The 21,372-nt window shown below is 47.3% G+C and overlaps 1 protein-coding gene across 1 annotated transcript in view; it reads right to left on the bottom strand.

Annotated features, from left to right (window-relative positions):
* Positions 1 to 1,905: 1,905 nt before the first annotated feature.
* The window catches only part of AFAP1L1 (actin filament associated protein 1 like 1), a 39,308-nt gene continuing 19,841 nt past the window's right edge, over positions 1,906 to 21,372 (bottom strand). Inside the window, exons 12-19 of the mRNA XM_077769056.1 lie at positions 20,037 to 20,248; positions 17,468 to 17,613; positions 16,765 to 16,837; positions 14,869 to 14,980; positions 11,270 to 11,434; positions 8,737 to 8,915; positions 6,100 to 6,228; positions 1,906 to 3,723 (exon numbers count right to left, since the gene is read on the bottom strand). Coding sequence (XP_077625182.1) covers positions 3,700 to 3,723; positions 6,100 to 6,228; positions 8,737 to 8,915; positions 11,270 to 11,434; positions 14,869 to 14,980; positions 16,765 to 16,837; positions 17,468 to 17,613; positions 20,037 to 20,248 — 1,040 coding nt within the window. The 3' untranslated portion in view covers positions 1,906 to 3,699. The remainder of the gene's footprint in view (positions 3,724 to 6,099; positions 6,229 to 8,736; positions 8,916 to 11,269; positions 11,435 to 14,868; positions 14,981 to 16,764; positions 16,838 to 17,467; positions 17,614 to 20,036; positions 20,249 to 21,372) is intronic.

Genomic DNA, 21,372 nt, shown 5'->3' on the forward strand with positions numbered 1-21,372 from the left:
AGCTCCATTAGGGCAGAGACTATTTTGTGTATTTCCAATGATGGTGGAACAGTGACCTGGTGTAGTTCAAAAATTTGTTGAATGTGAACTTGAGTCTTCCTCTGATTTCAGTGGGAACATGTTACAAAACCTTTACAGGTTTAATGGGTGGCCTTGACTCCCGTATGACAGATTGCTGGGTCTAAGCAGAAGTAGGGAGACAAGCTGTTGGACTAGTCCATGCGAGGGAGGGCTGTATTTTGTCCCGGGGACCCCTTAATAGACCTTTGTAACCACCCTATCTAACGTAGCGACTCTTTTGGATGTGTTGGGCACATTTTTGTTTCCATATTAGTATTTTATTTCTTTTCTTTCTGTTCTCCCAACTAGCGTTTGAGCTTCATGGGGGTGTCTGTGTGGTCCACAGCTGTGATTTCTGACATCTGTCTAGTACAGTAGGTGTACATGGTAGGTTCTTAATGGATATTTGTTGCATGAATTACTGGTTGGTGTCAGTGGAGCTAGGAAGAAGTGGGAGAATTTTAGAGAGATTTAGTATGGAAAACTGACAGGATAGACTGGTGATTGGGGTTGAGGGCATTTGGAGTTGCCAGACTAGGTACTGCTAAGTCCCTAAGGTCAAAAAATCCCCACACCATTATTTAAGGAATGGGAGGTGTGTCCTCATTATTCTAAATCTACACCATAACATGGCTTATTTGTACTGTATCCTTTTGGGTCAGAATTTCTCTCTGCTTGTCTGTAAGTTCCCTAGGACAGAGCTGGAGACTTTTGCGTCTTTATACTCTATCCAAGGCCCAGCTCAACTGTGTTGTAACTAATACCTTATGTTTCCTTTTGGTCTCAGGAGAAGAGTAGCATAGGTTCAGAAGAGATTATAATCCCCTTTTACAGTTGAGAAAACTGAGTCTCAGAGAGGTTGGTACGCCTGCTCAGGGTCCCCCACTGAGGATCCAGGGACATTGGAAATCTGATATTCCTGACACTGCCAAGTATTGAAGGATGGAGCGTCAACTCCACCCTAGAGCCATGAGCCTATACCTTGAAAAAAACCAACGAAACAAGGCGTTTTAACAGACAAGGTCTGGCCTCTGTGCTTTAGCCATTTTGTTTACACTCTCTTAGCTGATGAACTTAACATCAAATGTGCTGCATACACGCATCCATTCATGCATCTATTTATTAAGTGCTAATGCACTTAATAAATAGATGCTGTATTGCAGGGAGGGGAGGCATGGAGGAAATAGAGCCTTGGAACTCAGAGGAAAAAAAAGCTGCTGGCTCCACCACATCCTAACTGTGGGCTCCTGCAAGTTACATAACCCCTCTGGGCTTCAATTCCTGACCCGTGAACACTGGGATAACAGAAACTTTCTCACAGCATTTCAATGAAAACTAAAGGGATGATGCCTGGAAAAGTGGTTAGGTAGCACCAGGACTGGCTATGTGATTTAAAGGGCAAAAGGGACACCTGGGTGGCTCAGTCGGCTAAGCATCCGACTTTGGCTCAGGTCATGATCTCGTGGTTCGTGAGTTCAAGCCCCGCATAAGGCTCTGTGCTGACAGCTCGGAGCCTGGATCTTGCTTCAGATTCTGTGTCTCCCTCTCTGTTTCTCCCCCGCTCGTGCTCTGTCTTCCTCTCAAAAATAAACATTAAAAAAGTTATTAAGAGAACAAAAGCAGAGCATTAAACCAAGCTCAGGGCTCTACTAATCTTTGTGACCGTATAGGCTCTGTGCCTGTGAACCTGGCCTTGGCCAACACAGTACCTGATGCCTGGAGTACTCGATAAATGTTTATTATTAATTCTGTGGTGTTCCCCCCTCTCAAGGAGTCTCAAGATCTATCGGTGGGAAAAGATGGTCACCCCCAAAATAACACACTGAGGACACACTGAGGATGTAATTGGAGTATTTGCCGTCATTCCAGGATCCACATTTTAAAAAAGAACATTAGCAATCCAGATTACATGAGCTCCCTTTTCATTGAAGATACTCAAGTGGAATCTGCATGAAACCTGTGAGTTATGGATTAGTTGCCTTTTTCGCTTTTTGGTGGCTGCGGTCACCATATAAACATCATTTCTTCAGTGGAAAGAATGCAGGAGTTTTAGTCAGACATCTGTTATCCAGCTAATAATGAGAGCCATTATTGACGGAGCATTTATTTCTCAGACAGTAGGCAAAATGCTTTCCATGTATCATCCCACTGAATTTCCCCGGTAGTCTTGGGAGGAAAACAGAACTGTTAGCCTGGGCTTCACTGATAAAACAAGAATCAGAGAGGTTGAGTGACTTTCCCAGAGGCACCAGCAGGTCAGCGGCAGAGGCAGGGCTCAACCCAATCCTGTTTGGATCCAGGCTCATGAGCCGTAAGCCTCTTTGCTCTGCCACTGGCCAACTGGGTGACTTTGGCCAGGTTCCTTGCCCTGTTCCGGTTCCCCGCTATCTTAAAGGGTGGTACCTTTTGGATAAGGCAAAAGTTTGTAAAGCCCTAGGTAGGGTAAAGTGTGTGAGACCTCCACCAAAGTGTCCAAAGGTTATTCTGGGGTTTCCCTTCTCTCTCCTTGAGCTAAACTTTGAACTCTTAACAGTTAACTGGTCTGATCTTTTTTTGGAAGGAAACGTAAAGACCTACAAAGGGCCTACAGCGTTGAGTAAGTAGTGAGTAGCACAGTAAGGAGACCGCCCGAGACTTGAGGTCCTCGCTTCCCCATTAAAGTATCAAGTGTAAGTAAAAGGCACTCATGGCAGAAATGAGCCACTGTCCTTTGATTCTCCCTGACAGTTTTACTTGACAAGCAGATACAGAAGGGCCGACCGGAGAGCCTCCAGGTGCAAAATAAGGATAAAGACATAAAGAGCGTCACTTGGATTTCTAAGCACTGCTCCTGGGGCCCGAGTGTCACATGAAATAGGTAAAGAACTTGACTGTGAACAAATGGCCCCACCCCACAATGCCTGCAGCCTCCTGTGGACATCAGAAACCAATGTTCCTGTCACTGTCCCTAAGAGTAAAAATAAAGTCGGCCGCTGACCCTCCCCTTGCCTGCTGCACGTCCGATCTCTAATTTGAAATCCACTCCAATGCAGGGTCGTGATAGCTGCATCTGCCTGGTTGCAAGGCGCAGAAGGAATGACTGCGGAAATTGCACGGTGCCTATAGCTTCCGTTCACCTTTACGTAGGCAGGGGAATTCTATTGATTGTCCGGCCTGTTTATGTTGTCCAGTGGTTGTCAGTAATGCCCAACGTGAATCCAGTTGGCACAAGTGCGATCAGCTGATCAAGTCTTGTCTCTTTGTTCTCTACCACCGGCTTCAGCGCCGGCTTCCTTTCGCCTGAAGCCTGGGAATGGGGTGCTGAGAATAGGGTGGAATGGCTCATTCATGCGTGCTCCCATTCCTTCTTCAGAAGAGAGGGCAAAGACCTTTAACAAAACCTTTACGACCATGCGGATTTCTATCCCCCTCCACCCCTGGTTTCCACCCTCTGTGAAGTCATAAGGACACTCTCCATGCCCCTCTTCCCTTTGACTTCTTCCCTCCCCATTTCCCCTAGAATCATGCAGATGATAAAGGCTGGTCTTTTGGGTGTCCTGGAGAGTGGGGGCTTCTTCGAGTCTTTTGGCGTCTCCTGGTGAAAAAAGTGTTTCCAATGCAGTCTAGTATTTCCTTAGGAATCAAGTCTTCACCCTCTTTCTAGGTCTTCTTCATTTCCCATTCCTGAAGTACAGAAAGACAAGACAAGTCCATTTGCTGAATGTTCCAGTGTGATGTGCAGGATAAAAACATTCCACCGCACCTAATTACATCAAGATCACCACTGGACAGATTCAAGGGCCATGGGACCTAGTCTCCCTCTCTCTCTGTAGCCTTGGGGAAGTCATTTCTCCACACTGGGGCTCATCTTTAGTGGGGCTCAGATATCATAAAGTTCGCCTTTCTCAGACAAGGAAACGGAAGCCCATAAAGAGTAGAGTGGGGATGACTTTGGGCTCTAATGTTTTTCCACAGGACCTTGGTGTGGAGTAGGAGCCTGATGAGAGAGAAACCAAAGCAGTTTGGTAAGGAGGGGTGGAGGCAGGGGGCTCCTGGGGGCTCCATTCTCTCCCCTGGAGCTGTGTAGGAGTTCATCCGAGAGGGATACTAATGTCTTGGCCCATAGTGAATGGCTTTTTACCCAGAAACAACGCAGACGGTTTTCAGCCAGCTCTGGAGGTGACGCCAGGAGCCAGGGTAAAATGGGATGGTTCGAACATTCTCGCTAGAAAGAGTCCGCAGTCCCAACCTACTTTCCTCCCAGTCTTTACCATCTGAACTGCAGTTGCTCAGGGCAATGATTTAGGAATCACCCTTGGTTCCTTTCTCTTCCCCATCCTCCACATCCCCACCAGCAAATCCTTCGGCGCTACCTCCAAAGCCATCCACTTCAAATCACCCCCGCTCATCTCTCATCTAGATGACTACTTCTAACCGGTCTCTCTTCTCCCCTTATCAGTTCTCAATCTTGTTCCAGAACGGTCTTTTAAAAACGTAATTCATATCCAAAAATGTTTTTGCTCAGAACTTGCCAATGACCTTCCATTATGTCGGAACAAAATTCACAGTTCTTTCAACGGCCTACAAGGGCCAAAGGGAAGCGAGTTGGCCCCCAGGCCATACCTGGCCCACTGTGTGTGTGTGTGTGTGTGTGTGTGTGTGTGTGTGTGTAGCACCCATCAACTAAGAATGGTTTCCATGTTTTTAAATGTTTGAAAAAAAAATCAAAACAGTAACGGTTCTTCTTGACATGTGAAAATTTTATGAAGTTCAAACCTCAGTGTCCATAAATAAAGTTCTCCTGGGACACAGCCATGCCCATCACTTGTTTATGTGTTGTCTGTGGCTAGTTTCCTGCCATAACGGCAGCGCTGAGTCATTCTGGAAGAAACCCTGTGGTCCACGGGCTCTCATACATTTACCATCTGGCCCTTTATAGCAAAAGNAGGGCCAAAGGGAAGCGAGTTGGCCCCCAGGCCATACCTGGCCCACTGTGTGTGTGTGTGTGTGTGTGTGTGTGTGTGTGTAGCACCCATCAACTAAGAATGGTTTCCATGTTTTTAAATGTTTGAAAAAAAAATCAAAACAGTAACGGTTCTTCTTGACATGTGAAAATTTTATGAAGTTCAAACCTCAGTGTCCATAAATAAAGTTCTCCTGGGACACAGCCATGCCCATCACTTGTTTATGTGTTGTCTGTGGCTAGTTTCCTGCCATAACGGCAGCGCTGAGTCATTCTGGAAGAAACCCTGTGGTCCACGGGCTCTCATACATTTACCATCTGGCCCTTTATAGCAAAAGTTTGCCGATGTCCAGTCTAGGCGATCTGGCCTCGGGCTGGTCACTTCTCTAATGTCGTGTCCTACTGTTCAGGTGTTTGATTTTCAAGTCCACAATTTCTTATCCCCAGTTCTGAAATCCAGAAAGCCCTGAAACCAAAATTTTTCTCAAGTATTTGGGCACAAACTCAACTGGTGGCAACACCTGACATGAACTGATGTGAGGCTGTATATAATCTATTTATTCCACATGCCTTGTTGTAGACTTTTTAACGTGTTTGCCTCCAGGGACTTCTTGAGAATTTGTTGGGATTTTTCATCATATGCAGTCTATATACCATATTACCTTTCTAAAATCCAAAAAGGTCTATAACAGCTGACCCCCAGATGATCAGACTGTGGGCCAGTATCATGGAGGGAGCCCTGGACTTGGAATTGGAAGAGGTGGGTTTGCAGCCCAGCTCTTGCAATGATGCCCTGCATCACCTTGGACGGGTCTCTTTACTTCCTGATCGTCCATTTCCTCACCTATGCAACAGGGCCTTTCCTGTCCCAAACCCTAGTGTAGGCTCAGCAACCAGAAAACTGAGCTTGTTAGAAATGTGTGTTAAGAACGAGTAAATAGGTACTGAATGAGATTTGAGGACCTTCTCTGAGCAGACTTCCTGGATGTATTGGTAATTCTCTGCCTTTCTAACCAGATGACTTTTTGGCTCTTGGTGAGGTTCCACAGAAAGGCTGCCAGGTGTCTGAATTGGAATTAGCTGAGCTATTGCTATACCTTGGCTTTCTGCAGCACTCTTCCTTGGTTAGAAGTTACGATGGATGGGCTCCTCTTCCTCAGCTCAGAAATACAGTTGACAGGGACAGGTTGCTCTGGGGCATTGTTCTGGGGTTTATTTGCAGCTTCCTGTCAGTGACAAGAAAGAGTTACACAGGTGAGGTCTGGTGTGGCTACCCACACCTGGCTTGCCCTCTAAAGAACGCCAATAGAAGGCACTGCAAACATGCCAGCACCAAACAGGGGGAGGGGGGGAAGACACTTGAGGGCCTTGGAATAAAGGCAATGACGTCTAAAATTACTGAGCCCTCACCACGCACTAGGCATTGTGTGGATTAGCTCATTTAGCCTTTCCAAACCTATGAAGTAGGTACTATTAGTAGTCATCCTATTTTACAGAGAAGGGAAATGGGAAGGTCAAGTCATTCCTCAAGGTCACATAGCTGGTGAGTGGGAGAGCCAGGATTCAAACCCCACAGCCCTCTCTCTTAACCTCTGCCCTGTATTCCTTCTCATTTTCTTTTTTTTTTTTTTAATGTTTTATTTGAGAGAGAGAGAGAGAGAGAGAGAGAGTGAGAGTGTGAGTACACATGTGAGAGCTGGGGAGGGGCAGAGAGAGGGAGAGAGAATCCCAAGCAGGTTCCGCGCTATCAGCGCAGAGCCTAACGTGGGCTCGATCTCCTGATCTGTGAGATCATGACCTGAGCTGAAATCCAGAGTCAGCTGCTCAACCCACTGAACCACCCAGGCGGTCCTCATTCTCATTTTCTAGAGTGCCCTCACCTCTTAAATTTTCCAGATAGTTGCTTAGTACCTTACTGGATATGGTTCCTTATGAGTAACACACTGACAGCTAAGACTGCAGGGAATTTAGAGCAGACTTCTCTTCAACTCCAAAGGCCATCAAAAGGATCAAAAGTAGGGGCACCTGGGAGTCTCGGTTAAATGTCCAACTCATGATTTTGGCTCAGGTCATGATCTCACAGTCATGAGAGATTGGGGTTGGGCCCGTGTCAAGCTCTGTGCTGGGTGTGCAGCCTGCTTAACATTCTCTCTCTCTCTCTCTCTCTCTCTCTCTCTCACTCAAAGAAAAAAAGAGGAAAAATTTTTTAAAGAAAGGATCAAAAGTAGTGGAAAAGCCCCCTGGAATGTGAATTTCAGGGCAGCTGGTGGGAGGAAGCTGGGATGAGTGAGCCACTTCTAGCTCTGCCATCAGCCCTCGGTGAGTTTGTCTTTGTGCTTTGAGCTCTTCATCTGTAAATGAGGCTGGAAAGCCCCCACGGAGAGGAAGCCGGGGGACAGAAGGAACAGCCTGGATTCCGAGACAGGGGGTGTGGTCTGACCAGGCAGCATGGTTGTTGGCCAAGAACAATGAGGTTACTGTTCCCAGTGACAGCTCAGACTTATCAGACAAGTTATTTCATCTCTCTGAATCTCAGTTTTCTTGTCTAAAACCAGGCATAACATCGACTCGTCAAACATTTGTGACACTCCTTCTATTTTTCAGATGCTGTAAAGGGCTAAGGCTATAATGATAAAACAGCCATAGTCCAAATTTTTTTTAAATAAAAATACAATCCAGTGGGGGAGACAGACATTAGACAAGTAAGGACACATACACACACACATATATGTACACACACACATCCATATGCGTATGTATACACAAATTGTGGCTAAGTGCTATGAGAAAGAATAACAGATAGGACTGTTGGTACTTTAGACCAGTGGTTCCCAAATGGGGTCAATTTTGCCCTTCCAGGGGACATGTAGCAATTTCTGGAGACATTTCTGGTTGTCAACTGGGTGTGGAGCCACTGGCATCTAGTGGGTAGAGGCTAGGGATGCTCCAAACATCCTATAATGCACATGGCAATCCCCTACCAAAAGAATTCCTAGCCCCAAACGTCAGTAGTGCTGATGTTGAGACGCTCAGATGGAGACTGAGGGCAGCCACATTCTCCCTGAGGAAGTCTCATTCGGGGTGAGAGTATCGACCTTACAGCATTGCTCGGAGCCCTGCAGATAACAGACGCAAAGCCCTGAGGACAGGCCCTCTACACTGGGGACCCTGAGAGAGGACATGTGTACCATGGCTAACACAGGGCTCCGAGTCAGACTTCCTGGATTGGGGATCCTGTCTCCCACCTAACTGAGTGACCTTGAGTAAGTCATTTGACATTTCTGACCTCATTCTCCTTGTACGTCCAATGGCGCAAATACACCAAGTGCTACGACACAGCACTGCTGTGAAGACTATGAGGTAATGCAGATTCAAATGCTGTACTGACCTGTGCTATTGTTCAACACAAGTTTGTTCTTATTCGATGTATCATAGCTGGAATTATCAATAACCCAAAGGCTACTTATAAGATCACACTCAGCAAAAAGTCAAATGGTGGATAGGCCAGAACTTGCTCCAAGAGCCCCCTCCCCAGCTGGGCCAACCCCCCCCCCCTTTTGGGGGGGGGCNCCCCTCATTTGGGAGGTGATCTTCTGGCACCTTCCCTCTTTGAGCTTCCATTTTTTCATCTATAAATAAGCCTAACTCCTACCTGCAAAGAACCATTCTGAAGATCTATAGCATGTAAGGGGGGTAAGGAACAGCTGCCCCGACACAGAAGGACATGCACTCACCCCACTCTTGTTCTTGCTGCTTACAGAGAGCCCCAGGGCCGGGCCCCCCGCCAGGGACTGCTGCAAGCGCTCCTTCACAGCCACCAGCCTCAGCTCCAGGTCAATCCGCAGCTCTTCCTTCTCCCGACACTGAGCTTCCAGGGTGGCCACAGCCTCCTCCAGGACCTTTAACTTGCCTCCTGGGTCCAAAGACATCAGTGAGAAACAGCTGAGCCTGGCCTGAGGCATCATGGGGTTCGGCAGGGCCTCAGGTTCTCGTCTGCCCCTCCCAGAGGGCTTTCCCAGCCCTTCATCCTGATCAAGAGATGGACTTCCGGTCTGGGGGTTCTAGTTCCATGCGGGATTGTGTGGTTTTTACCTGCCCTGGACCCCTTTCCCCACCTTCTCGATATAGAACCCTGATTTTCCACAGGAAAACCACCTTCTCCTCCCATTCCCTGTAGTTTGGATGGGGCTGATCTCACTTTTAGTTCAGTGAATTGGCACATAACCTCAATCTGGCCCATAATCATAGTTCCATTTTCTGGTCACACTGATTGGTTTAGAGATCAAAGCTGGTCTAATCAGAGTGAATTTCGAGGCTTTTGTGGGGTCCACTGGGAAGAGAAGTTCTCTCTGCTGGGAGGATTGGGTGAGGGGTAGAGGTGTGCAGCCATTATGTCACCATGAGGCCACAGAATGAAATCAGCACAGAGGAAGGCAGAAGCAAGAATTAGAGAAATATGCTTCCTGGTGACATCACTTAAATATATGGACCTTGTTATACTTGATCACTCAGTTTTCTAATTACATTTCTTTTCTTCTTTTTTAAAAAAAATTTTAAATGTTTTATTTATTTCTGAGAGAAAGAGAGACAGCGTGAGTACGGGAGGGTCAGAGAGAGGGAGACACAGAATCTGAAGCAGGCTCCGGGCTCTGAGCTAGCTGTCAGCACAGAGCCCGACGCGGGGCTCAAACTCACAGACCGCGAGATCATGACCTGAGCTGAAGCCGGACGCTTAACCGACTAAGCCACCCAGGTGCCCCTTTACTTTTCTTCTTAAGTAAACTCTAAGCCCAACATAGGGCTTGAATTCACGATCCTGAGATCAAGAGTCCCACGCTCTCTTGACCGAACAAGCAAGGCAACCTGACTTTTTTTTTTTTTTTTTCATTTCTAACCCAACTTGACTTTGGTTTCTCTTACCTGTCAGGCTTTACATTGACCAGGGGTTCCTACCAGGAGCCCCTGCTGCTTATTCAGTCTAAACTAGCAACCTTGTATTAGTATCTTTTTCATGCCAAGAGTTGTGGGGATTCTTACCAGGTTTAAACGTCAGCTCCTTTCTTTGCCCCGAGGCAAACAGGAGGCTGCACTGGAGAATTTTCCAGTGATGGTGAATTCTTTCCATCCATCTATTCACTAAACACTTAGTGAGTGCTTACTATGGACAAGGCACTGTTCTTACCCTTGGGATATATCAGTGAATAAAACAGGCACAGAGCCTTGCCCTTATGGAGTTCACATTTGTGTGTGTGTATGAGAGAGAAGAAACAATACATCAAACTAATAAATATAATAAACAATCTAATATTACAAAGTGATGGGTTGCAGCAAAAAAAGTTGAGCACAGTAAGGAGGACAGTGAGCCTCCTCCAAACTCTTGTTTCGACTCTTAGAAAGTTTTGTATATTGAGACCACACTGCTTTCCTGTGCTTCCTTCCACAGACTCTGGTTCCTGGCTACACAGAAGTCTTACCCTTTAAGTTCGAAGTTCTCAGTTAGGTTCATGGATTTTTAGGCAATCTACGGGTGGGCCCTAGGGGCACGTACGCACTTGGCTTTGCAATTGTCCGTAACATTGTGAATTGCTGTTTTTTTTCCCCTCCCGAAACGGTGCATGGGTTCCATCAGTGTTCCATAGGGCTATGTGACCTTGGATGTATCTTATGAAGGACAAAGACCTGTGTTCCCTCAAGCATGTGTGTAAACCTCAGGCTGAAAATATGCCAAACTTCAGCTACAGAGAGAATTCAAAAGAGATGGCAGGAAGTGGGGTGCAGAGGAGCCCAGAGCAGCCTGAGTCTGCAGCGGTCATGGCTCTGGATTTTGGAAGAGGATCCTGGGACCACGTCTCTGTCCATCAATCCCACAATAGGGGCCACAGTTGGGTGCTCAGCACATCCGCGAGTGAGTGAATTAATGTGAGGCCCAGCATCACATCTCCTACTTCCTTGAGGCCAAGTCACACTCTGTTTTCACATTTTACCATTTCTAAAACCAGATCAAATTTTGCTACCTTAACTGTACACAGTTTTGTGATGCTTTTTCATCCCCTTACCCAAATTCAGTTATTAAAGTGATGGCATGTTCATGAGTCAGGAAGGATAATGATGATGATGTCGAGGAAGAGGTAAAGGAGGATAAGGAGGAGGAAGAAAGGGAAGAGAAGCCCACTCGTCCTGGATAACCACGTGGCCTCTGCCACGGAAGGTGTCAAGGTCGAGCCCCACCCCCCACCTTGGGCGCCCAGGACTCGCCCATGTAGGTACCTGGGTTGTTCCGAATGGCTTCCTTCAGCTCCCTCTTCTCCTGCCTCAGTGCCATCAGCTCCATCCGGATTGTCTCTTTCTCTTTTTCCAGCCTTTCCTTTTCTACCAGGTACCTCCGGGCATCTTCTTCAGCTCGGTTCTTCCCGTACTTGTATTGATTGGCACCTGCAGAGATGGAAGATGGGAAAAAGCCCCCATTCCTGACCTCTGGTAAGGGTACTTGGGTGACCTTGGCACCTTTCTCAGCCTCAACTTTTCCATCTGTAAAATGGGAATATTTAGATCTAAACCCTTAGGTAAACTTGGTGTGAATCCTCTAAGAAGCAAAAGGGAGGCAGGAGAGCACAGGCGCTCGGAACAGGGGGTTTGGAACAAGGCAGACCGAGGTTTTTGTTCTCTTTTGCCCTTTACTAGTTGTGTAACATCAGGGCAAAAGTGAATACTGCTGTTTGTGCGCCATGTCCCAGGCCTTAGTTTCCCCATTTGTAAATGTGAGTATTGATCAAAGTGACCTCTTAGCCTTGTGCTAAGTTTTGAATGGGATAGTTCATGAAAAATACTTAGTACAGTACCTGAGAGAAGTGCCTAGTAAATGTTAGATGATGATAAGAAAAAATTTTGTGACGTATAACGCACTTTAGTTTTAAAAAGGTGTTTTATAGTCAATTCTCAGGTATATATGTAAGACAAGGAGACAGGTACATATAACTCAGATCCACAGAAAATCAAGGAGTTGAGCTACATTCAGGCATTTTCCATTTTATTCCTGAAAAATGGGTTGGGGGAGCGAGGGGCCCAGGAGTCTGTTGTAGGCTCTACCTTATGGTGGACACAATAACAAATAATTATGGCAAAAATTTACTATATGCTAAGCCAGTTACATGCATTTCCATTTAATCTTCATAAAAACTTACTATTATTAGCTTTATTGTGTTGCTGGGGAAACTGAGGCACCGAGAGGTTAGGTCTCACTGTGAATGATGGCAGAGCCCAGTTTGAGGTGGTATGTGTCGAACTCCAGGGTCGTGCATTACTGCTCTAGCTGGGGCGATGCCATAGTCTAACCTCTCAGGGAAACTTTTATTATTATTTTTTTTTTTGCTTCAGATAGTCACACACAGCCCTCTAAAGTTGGTGGGGTGTGGAGTTTGGAGCAATTCCCAGGGTTTACTGACAAATTGGGGGTCTTTTCTCTCTAGCTCTTGTAGAGCTTGACTTTAATTTTGAGAGAAAGACACAGCGTGAGCGGGGGAGGGGCAGAGAGAGAGAGACAGACAGAATTCGAAGCGGGCTCCAGGCTCTGAACTGTCAGCACGTGGGGCTCGAACCCACGAACCGCAAGATCATGACCTGAGCCCAAGTCGGATGCTTAACCGACTTGAGGCACCCAGGCGCCCCTCTCCCAGACTTTGGGATTTGATAGACCGGTAAATACAAATAATTGGGTAGACCAGCAAATACTGTCAGTGTTGTATCAGATAAGGACCTTCAAAACCCCAACCATCATCTGTTATTCCCAATATTTTATAAAATGAATAGTACCTCCACATCTCCAGAGTTGGAAGGACCCACATATGGAGTAAAATAGTCATTTACACTGAATAGATTGAGCCACCTCACAAGAGACCCTGAGCCAGAACTACCTAATTAAGCTGCTCCAGGATTCCTGACCCCTAGGAACCGCGATATGACTCATGTTTACTTTTGGAGCCATTAAATGTTGGGTACTTTATTATCCAGTAATCGGTAGCTAGTACATGATCTTGGGCAAGACCCTTCTCTTTAATGTTCTTCAGTTGTTTCATCTGAGACCCATTGTTGGACTAGGCCCTCATTGAGGGGCCCTGTGATTTCACAGTATAAAGCAGCAGGCTGGCGGGTCCCCCAACTCCAACCCTAGAAGCTCCACTTCTATATCTCTGGTCAACTGGACTTCAATGTAACATTTGATTTGAAGAACCTGTGTTTGGTTATCTTTGTTGTCGTTTTTTAATGTTCTGTGACTTCTTTAATCTTGCATGCCTATTTCAGTTTTTATCTTATTTTTATTGATTTAAAATAATTTGTTTTTAAGTTTTATGTATTTAAGTAACCTCTACACCCAACATGGGGCTCAAACTCATGATTCCAAGGCCAAGAGTCACATGCTCTTCTGACTGAGCCAGCCAAGATGCTCCTACTTTTCCATTTTAAAATGGGCATTCCAGGGGTGCCTGGTGGCTCAGTTGGTTAAGTGTCTGATTTCAGCTCAGGTCACGATCTCACGGTTTGAGAGTTCGAGCTCCCACGTCGTGCTCTGTGCTGACAGCTCAGAGCCTGGAGACTGCTTTGGATTCTGTGTCTCTCCCTCTCTCTCTGTCCCTCCCCTCGTGCTCTGTCTCTGTCTTTCTCTCAAAAATAAACATGAAAAAAATTGGAAGTGGGCATTCCATAAAGGCCTGTATTTCCAGTGTCAACGATAGGAGAGCATCAGGAATGTTACACAACAGCCGTCTGATTGTTCAGAAACAATCTCAGCCCCAGAGACAGGAAGGGACTTTTCCAAAGTTACGCAGTAAGTTAACGATCAAGTGGGGGATGCAATGGGGAAACTCAGACCCAGAGACGGGAAGGGACTTTTCCAAAGTTATGCAGTAATTTAACGATCAAGTGGGGAATGGAGTACAGCTCCCCTGACCTCCAGAAGAGATCATCTATATTAATGAAATGTAGAGATCTAATAAAGAAAAGTATTAAAAAGACTAATCTTCAAAAAGCAAGGGATAGAACTTGACCATGTTCAGGTACGGGGGGAAGAACTATAAAGCAATAAATAAAAGGCTCTCGGGACATGCTGTCCTACAGAAAGCCGGCCGGCTCACAAATCACACAGGAGCCGAGCTCGGTGCTGGAAATCAAACAGAAGTTACCATGGCCCAGCATACTTGGCCTTTGCCGTGCAGTGTGGCAACCAGGCAATTCATGGAACTCCTAAGGGGTGCTGGGGTGAGCTCGGGGTGGGACACAGCAGTGAGCCGTGCCTTCCGCCGCAGCTGCCTCAAGGGTATTTGGAGGGGTTCATTTCTCCACTTGTTACCCCAGATCAGAAATGATAAATTGTTCACCTTTGGAAGGGACAGAGCCTGACGAGGAATTTTACATGCATACATACACGAGCCACAGTGGAACGTGAAAACATATTTGGGCTTATTCGGTGTTAAAATGTTTTGAAAATTGGTTGCTAGTATTAAGGAATAAGTGGGTTTCATATAGAGGCTAGATTTCCGGTCTCTTGCATAAGCTGCCCACCGGGGTTGGCCTGGCTGTATGGGAGCCCCCGGCCGGGGCTGGGTAGTACCCACCCCTGTAGCTGGAGCCAGAGCTCTCGGGCTTCCTGCAGTCCTCCTCTACCCCGTTCCCCGTGGTTTTCCTTCCGAGGCCACAACCTAGCTGCCCTTTATCACTTGGCTTGTGCCGTCATTTCTCTCCTGGTACAGCGTTTTCTTACATCTCATTTCACTCGTTAATTTACCTGCCTGATGTCCTGAGGAATCGGATTTGAGACCCCCCCCCACCTGTGGATTGCTTCCTTCCCTTCCTCCCTCCCACATGGAACTCACTGGAGGCATGGCGCTTGACTTTGACCTGCGGATCCACTCGATGGGACTTCTCGCTGCAGGAGGAGGCATGGCGTTTCACCTGGGCTCCAGCGGGACGCTTGGGCTCCTCGTCCTGGGTGGGAGGTGGAGAAAGGAGGTGAAGTGTGGGTAGGCTCGGGGCCCTCAATGCGGGGGCAGATCGTATTCTGGTCCGAGTGTGCTGGGTGAGACCTCGGAGATTTAGGTCTTACATTTTTAGACCGGGGCGGCACTCAGCAGTTTATAGACCACTTCTACTAGCCTATATCGTTTGATCCTCATACCTTTCTGTTGGGGACAGCAGAAGGCTCCCCTCCTAAACTGGAATATCTGCTGAGAGGAAATTAGGAAGCCTCAGAGGGCTGTGGGTGACCATATTCAATTGACTGTAGATATTTCTCTTTTCTCATCATTTGGAAGTATCCTTGAGATCCTCTGAAACTGCTAAATACAGAGTTTGCAGTTAAGATACAAAGTCATGGATGATGCCAGCCAACGGTGGCAGGTACATAACCCAATAAACTGGCTATACCTTTGTGCGTGATGAACATTAAGGGCACTCAGAGTCTGGTCAGAGCGCAGAGGGCCATGGGTGGAATATGATAATAATGTAATATCATTAATGATATTGGTAACAATAGTACCCTTTACTCAGTGTAAGGCCTTCCAATGTCTAGGCACGGTGCCCATGCAGTATCTCATTTAGTTCTTGCAGTGATTCGGTCAGGTAGTTTTAGGTATTCATTTAAAACATTTTTTTAATGTTTTATTTATTTCTGAGAGAAAGAGAAAGACAGCGTGAGCAGGGCAGGATCAGAGAGAGAGGGAGACACAGAATCTGAAGCAGGCTCCAGGCTCTGAGCTGTGAGCTGTCAGTACAGAGCCCGACGCGGGGATCGAACCCACAAACCGTGAGATCATGTCCTGAGCCAAAGTCGGACACCCCCTATGTATTCATTTAAGGTGAGAGAGTGAGGGCCAGAGAAGTGAAGCGCAAGGTAACCCGGATTCAGCCCTGAATCCCAAGTTCATGCCCTTGGGTACTAAGCTGTCCTACTACTAAATTGCAGTTGAGGAAGACCTCAAGCTGCATCCACTGGTTCCTATGAATCTGAAGAAAGACCATATAAGCAGAAGAAGGGTGGCTGGAGAAGTTTCTAGAAAAGGGAGTCTCCGAGGTGAGGCCCTCTGTGCCATCCAGCACTGTCGATGGCAGGGGTCCTGGTGTGCAGACACGTCTGGTTCCTTGGCAGCTGGATGCCCTCTTTCTCTCCCCCCTCGCTGTGAGGCCTGACCCGCCCACCAGTGTCTGCTCAGAATGTGGCTGTCTGGCTGTCCCGTGGGAGGCAAAGACACAGGACATACTGCCAGAGGCAGTGTGGTTCATGTGAGGGCTACAGAGGCCTCACTGTAAGTGAATGAGCCAGCCTCTCCTTGATTTAGTGAGCAAGACAGGGAGGCTCTGTCCTGGGACTGAAGCCCAGACTGTGGATGCCACAGATGAAGGTCTATGGGACTGGCCGCCCGCTGGCGCCCCTGCCCCCAGCCCTGCTGAGTCAGCGCCAGCAGTCTAGAGAGCAGCACACAGGTGGAGGCGCCGGCGCGTTGCTCGGACCGGCATAGTGCTCTGTAGCATACAGAGTCCTTCCCTCTTTCAGATCTGGGGAGCTTCCGCTGCACTACCCAGCCGAGTGCAGGGTGGGATTCCTTATCCGGAGCTGCGATCTAGGATGAGAAGGGTCCTCCCTCCACTACCAGCTGCTGGGCAAATGGAAATTGTATGTGAGGCAAAGGGAACAAGGCATAGTGACAGACAGACAGAGGAAGAGCTAATCAGTGGCCTTTGCCACGTTCCCAGGCACTCCCAAGGGACCCTACCTGTATCTTTTCGTAAGGAACGTCATCATACACACGGGGCTCAGGCCACTGGTCCTGGCAGGATCTGGCATACCTAGAAAATATAAGGTGTACTGGTGATGGCAGTGATGACGACACTCTGCGGCTCAGAGTGCTTTCCCGTCCACGCTGGTTTGATTCTGGCAGCAGCTCGTGATGGGCGTCGGGTTAGTAACAGCAACCATGCCAGGCAGCACCAGGCAACTGCTGTGTTAAGGGCCTCGCAGGCAGGGACCCGCATGATTCTCATAACAACCCGAGAGGCAAGTAATTCATCACCTCCATTCTCTAAGCGAGAAAACAGGATCCAAGCTGGTAAGCAATCACCCTGAGCTGTTGGTCCTGAGAGTTGTGGCTGGAACCTGGCCCTTCCGATGCAGGTGCCAGCCCTGAGCCTGCCTGATGCCCCAGGGTGTGAGAACCTAAGGTCCCGCGGCTTAGAGCCGAGCCCAGATTGTTACCCCAAAGGGCCTCTGCTCTTTCCTCATTCCATCCACAGCTTCCCCTGACCCTGGCCACCTCTGTTAGCCAGCTCGCTCCTGCCTGCTGGAAGAGGAAAGCACCCACTCTGACTTCCCAAGGAAGCAGAGTCGTCCTCAGCTCCCCCTCCTTTCCCTCCCCCTGCCCGTGGCGGGACTCAGAGGCTCTGAGAGGCTGCCGTGGGCTGCGGGGTGCCGGCCCTTACAGGAAGGAGTTGCGCCCCGCACTGACGATGCTGGTCAAGGTCTCCACATCCACGTAGTCATAGTGCAGCGCCTCAGGGGTGACTTTGGAGCCCATCTCCACCAGCAACAGTCCAAGCCAGCGGCCCATGTCCTCTGAGCAGTTTGCCTGAGGAGAGGAGGCACAGGCTGATTTCACTTCAGTACCGTTAGGGCCTCAGGCTACCTGTCCATGTTAGCCAAACCTATATTTGCAGAGCACCTGCTGTGTCCCCAATATTTAGAGTAAGTAAGTAACTTATGTGTAACATACACCCAGAAATCCAAGTGGCTCCTACCTTTTCCTTATTCAAGTTTTGGCTCTAATGCTGCCTCCTCGGAGAAGTCCTCCCTGACTACCTCTCTAAGACACACCGCCCAGCCCCCTCACTATCTTCAGAGCCTTCATGACCATTTAGATGTAAAAACAGCATTTGGGTACTCCCTGATTTTTTTTTTTCCAATATTTACTTTTTACTAGAGGAGGCTATTTCTCACATAACCCAATCAAAAAAGTTTTTCTTATAATTGCCAGTTATTTGTAGTACTGTATACAGGAAAATTGCCAAGAAGTTGCTGTAACTAAACCCATTAGCTGTAAACTAAGCTTTATCAATTCTCATTTAAAGAACATTATTATAAAATCAACTTAGCACACAAAGGCTGACCTTGAATAAAGGAAGCACACTTCTTGCCAGAAAGATCTCTGTGTTTAAGGGAAATAAGAGGGGCGCCTGGGTGGCTCAGTCGGTTAAGCGTCCAACTTTGGCTCAGGTCATGATCTCATGGCTCGTGGGTTCGAACCCTGCTTCGGGCTCTGTGCTGACAGCTAGCTCAGAGCCTGGAGCCTGCTTCAGATTCTGTCTCCCTCTCTCTCTGATCCTCCCCTGCTCATGCTGTCTCTCTCTCTTTCTCTCTCAGAAATAAATAAAAAAATTTAAAAAATTTTTAAAATTAAGGGAAATAAGAGACCTATCTCAACCTATCAAAAGTCAAAGTGAGTGACGGGCAAATTCCTTGAAATTTAAGAATGGGTGAGGCAGTAAGTACTGGGCAAAGAAAACAAGACCAAGCAAGAGGCTGGGTTTTAGTTCTAAGATAAGACCAAGAGGCCAATGACCCCCTCAGAGCCTTGGATAAAGCACCTGGCAGCCCTGACCTCAGTTTCCTTGTTTGTACTCTGAAGGAGTAGTTCTTTAACTTTTCCTTCTGTGTTAACATTTTAAATTCTAAAAAGCCAAAGGACTGATATGTAGAAGAGAGAGAGACTCAACACATTCTACAGGACCTCAGAGAGGAGGGGGAGTGCCAGGGGGTGAATGAGTGAATGAGTGGAATGAAATCACATTTTCATTCAGCCCTTTGTTCAACAAATAGCAGTAGAGCCCTTAGGACGGGCGGGGCATCAAGCTGGGTTCTGGAAAAACAAAAGTATGCAGATCAAGCGTGGCTACTGCCTGCAGAGCTTAAAGATTTCAACTCAATACGGAGGGCATCTTTCTAAAAATATAGCTGTTTGCACTTTCAACAATAGCCAAATTATGGAAAGAGCCTAAATGTCCATCAACTGATGACTGGGTAAAGAAGATGTGACTATATACAATGGAATACTACTCGGCAATGAGAATGAATAAAATCCTGCCATTTGCAACAACGTGGATGGAACTGGAGGGTATTATGCTAAGTGAAATAAGTCAGTCAGAGAAAGATATGTTTTTCACTAACAAATGTGGAATTTGAGGAAGTTAACAGAAGACCACGGGGGGAAGGGAAGGGGAAAAATAGTTTCAAACAGGAGGGAGGCAAACCACAAGGGACTCTTAAGTACAGAGAACAAACTAAGGGCTGATGGGGTGGATTGCGGAGAGGGGAAAATGGGTGATGGGCACTGAGGAGGGCACTTGTAGGGATGAGCACTGGGTGTTGTATATAAGCGATGAATCATGGGAATCTATCCCTGAAATCAAGAGCACACAGCTAACACGGATGTTAGCCAACTTCACAATAAATTATATTAAAAAATAAAAAATACATAGCTGCTTGATAGGAAGGTCGAGCTGCCTTGAAGGGCAGTGGTTTACCTGAGGTGGACGGCCACTGGTGGGAAGGTTTTAGGGGGGATTCCAGAATCAGATCTGGGCTAAATCAGACTAAGTGCCTTTCAGGCTTGGGATTTTAAGATGGGGGTGAATAAACAAACCTTAGTTCTAGAGTTGCCAGACATAGCAAATAAAAATGCAGAACGCTCTGTGAAATTCGAATTTCAGATAAACCCCAAATACTTTCTCAGTATAAGTATATCCCAAATACACATGGGATATACTTGCATTAAAACCATTGTTGTTTATATGAAATTCAAATTTGAGGGGGTGTGTCCTGTGTTTTAACTGGCAGTCCTTCTTGGTCACGTGGTGGCAGTTGACTTACTTTCCCTTTGTCCTCAGTCCCTGTAGTGTCAGCAGCAAGGCCTCCCCTCCAAGACAAAAGTCCACACCCAGGCCAAGGCTCCTCTGAGCTGCCACCACCAAGAACCACCTGGATTTCTCCTCTTACCTCCAAGATGGCGACCTCTTGCCGGTTGCGCAGAATCCTGAAGGCAAATGGATGTCTGGGCCCAAAGCCTGGGGCCACCTCGCAGCCATGGAGAGCAATGGCGTTCACGTGGGTCTGCAGGTCGGTATGGTCTTTGTGGAAGTACAGAGTGTTGCATTTCAGACGGCACCAGCGCTCTTTCCAGCCCTGGCTCACCAACACGTTCAGATAGCCTGCGAGGGGGAGACCGGTGGTGTGACCCCCCGACAACCTGGCCCTGGGGAAACCCAAGGTGGGGGGGGGTGTCTCTGAGTCAGGGTCCTGGGTCTACACCCTGTGGACGAAGCACCTGGACGACCCTCATTCTCTAGCTGGAAGAAGGGACCTTGTGGGTCCTGGATCAGTTCATGCTCTCTGGGCCTGTGACCTCCGGTACCCTCTCCTCCCTGAGTTCCCTTCTCCATCTGAAATGACGATTGATACTCACACTCCTATACGGTACCCTACTGAGCTTGGTGAAAAGGGGCTACTGTATAGGTGAATAAAAGGCACAGCTCTCTTTCTCTCAAAATATCAGAACTATCAGTGAGACAGAAAATAATGGGAGGTGCTGACACCTGGTGGCGGCACGTGGGAACAAAAATGCCTAGCCAAGAGGAGAGGCTGACGACCCACAGTTCCTCTTAACGTTTTAGATTTCAACCAATTTTTTCCCAATAGCATGCCCTGATTCACTGGTTACAGAATATTTCTTTATAGCCATGTGCTTTTATAATATTTTTTCAGGCTTAATGGAATACTCCTGCATATCCAAAATACAGAATTTTCTGTTGTATTCCAGTCCATGGAACACTGCATTAATGTAAACAGATGAATACGTCTTCCCTTCCAAACCACGTCTAATTCACGTTGAATGCAGTTATTTATTTATAAATGGGTTTTTTGGAGAGAGAGATCAGGGAGAGGGGCAGAGAGAGAGGGGGACAGAGAATCTAAAGCGGGCTTTGCACTGAGGGCAGTGAGTCTGATGCAGAACTCAGGACCTGAGCTAAAGTCGGATGCTCACCCGACAGAGCCATCCACGTGCCATTCGAATGCATTCATAACAAAAGTGCTTAAATATTTTTATCCAAGAAATTTCCTTATAAGACTGGGTCAGGGCACCTGGGTGGCTCAGTCAGTTGAGCGTCTGACTTCAGCTCAGGACATGATCTCATAGTTTGTGAGTTCGAGCCCCATGTCTGGCTCTGTGCTGACAGCTCAGAGCCTGGAGCCTGCTTCCAATTCTGTGTCTCCCTCTCTTTCTCCCCTTCCCTTGCTCACACTCTGTCTCTCTCTCAAAAAAAAAAAAAAAAAA

This window comes from Crocuta crocuta, unplaced genomic scaffold, assembly GCF_008692635.1.
Source record: "Crocuta crocuta isolate KB4526 unplaced genomic scaffold, BGI_CrCroc_1.0 scaffold340, whole genome shotgun sequence".
NCBI lineage: Eukaryota > Metazoa > Chordata > Mammalia > Carnivora > Hyaenidae > Crocuta > Crocuta crocuta.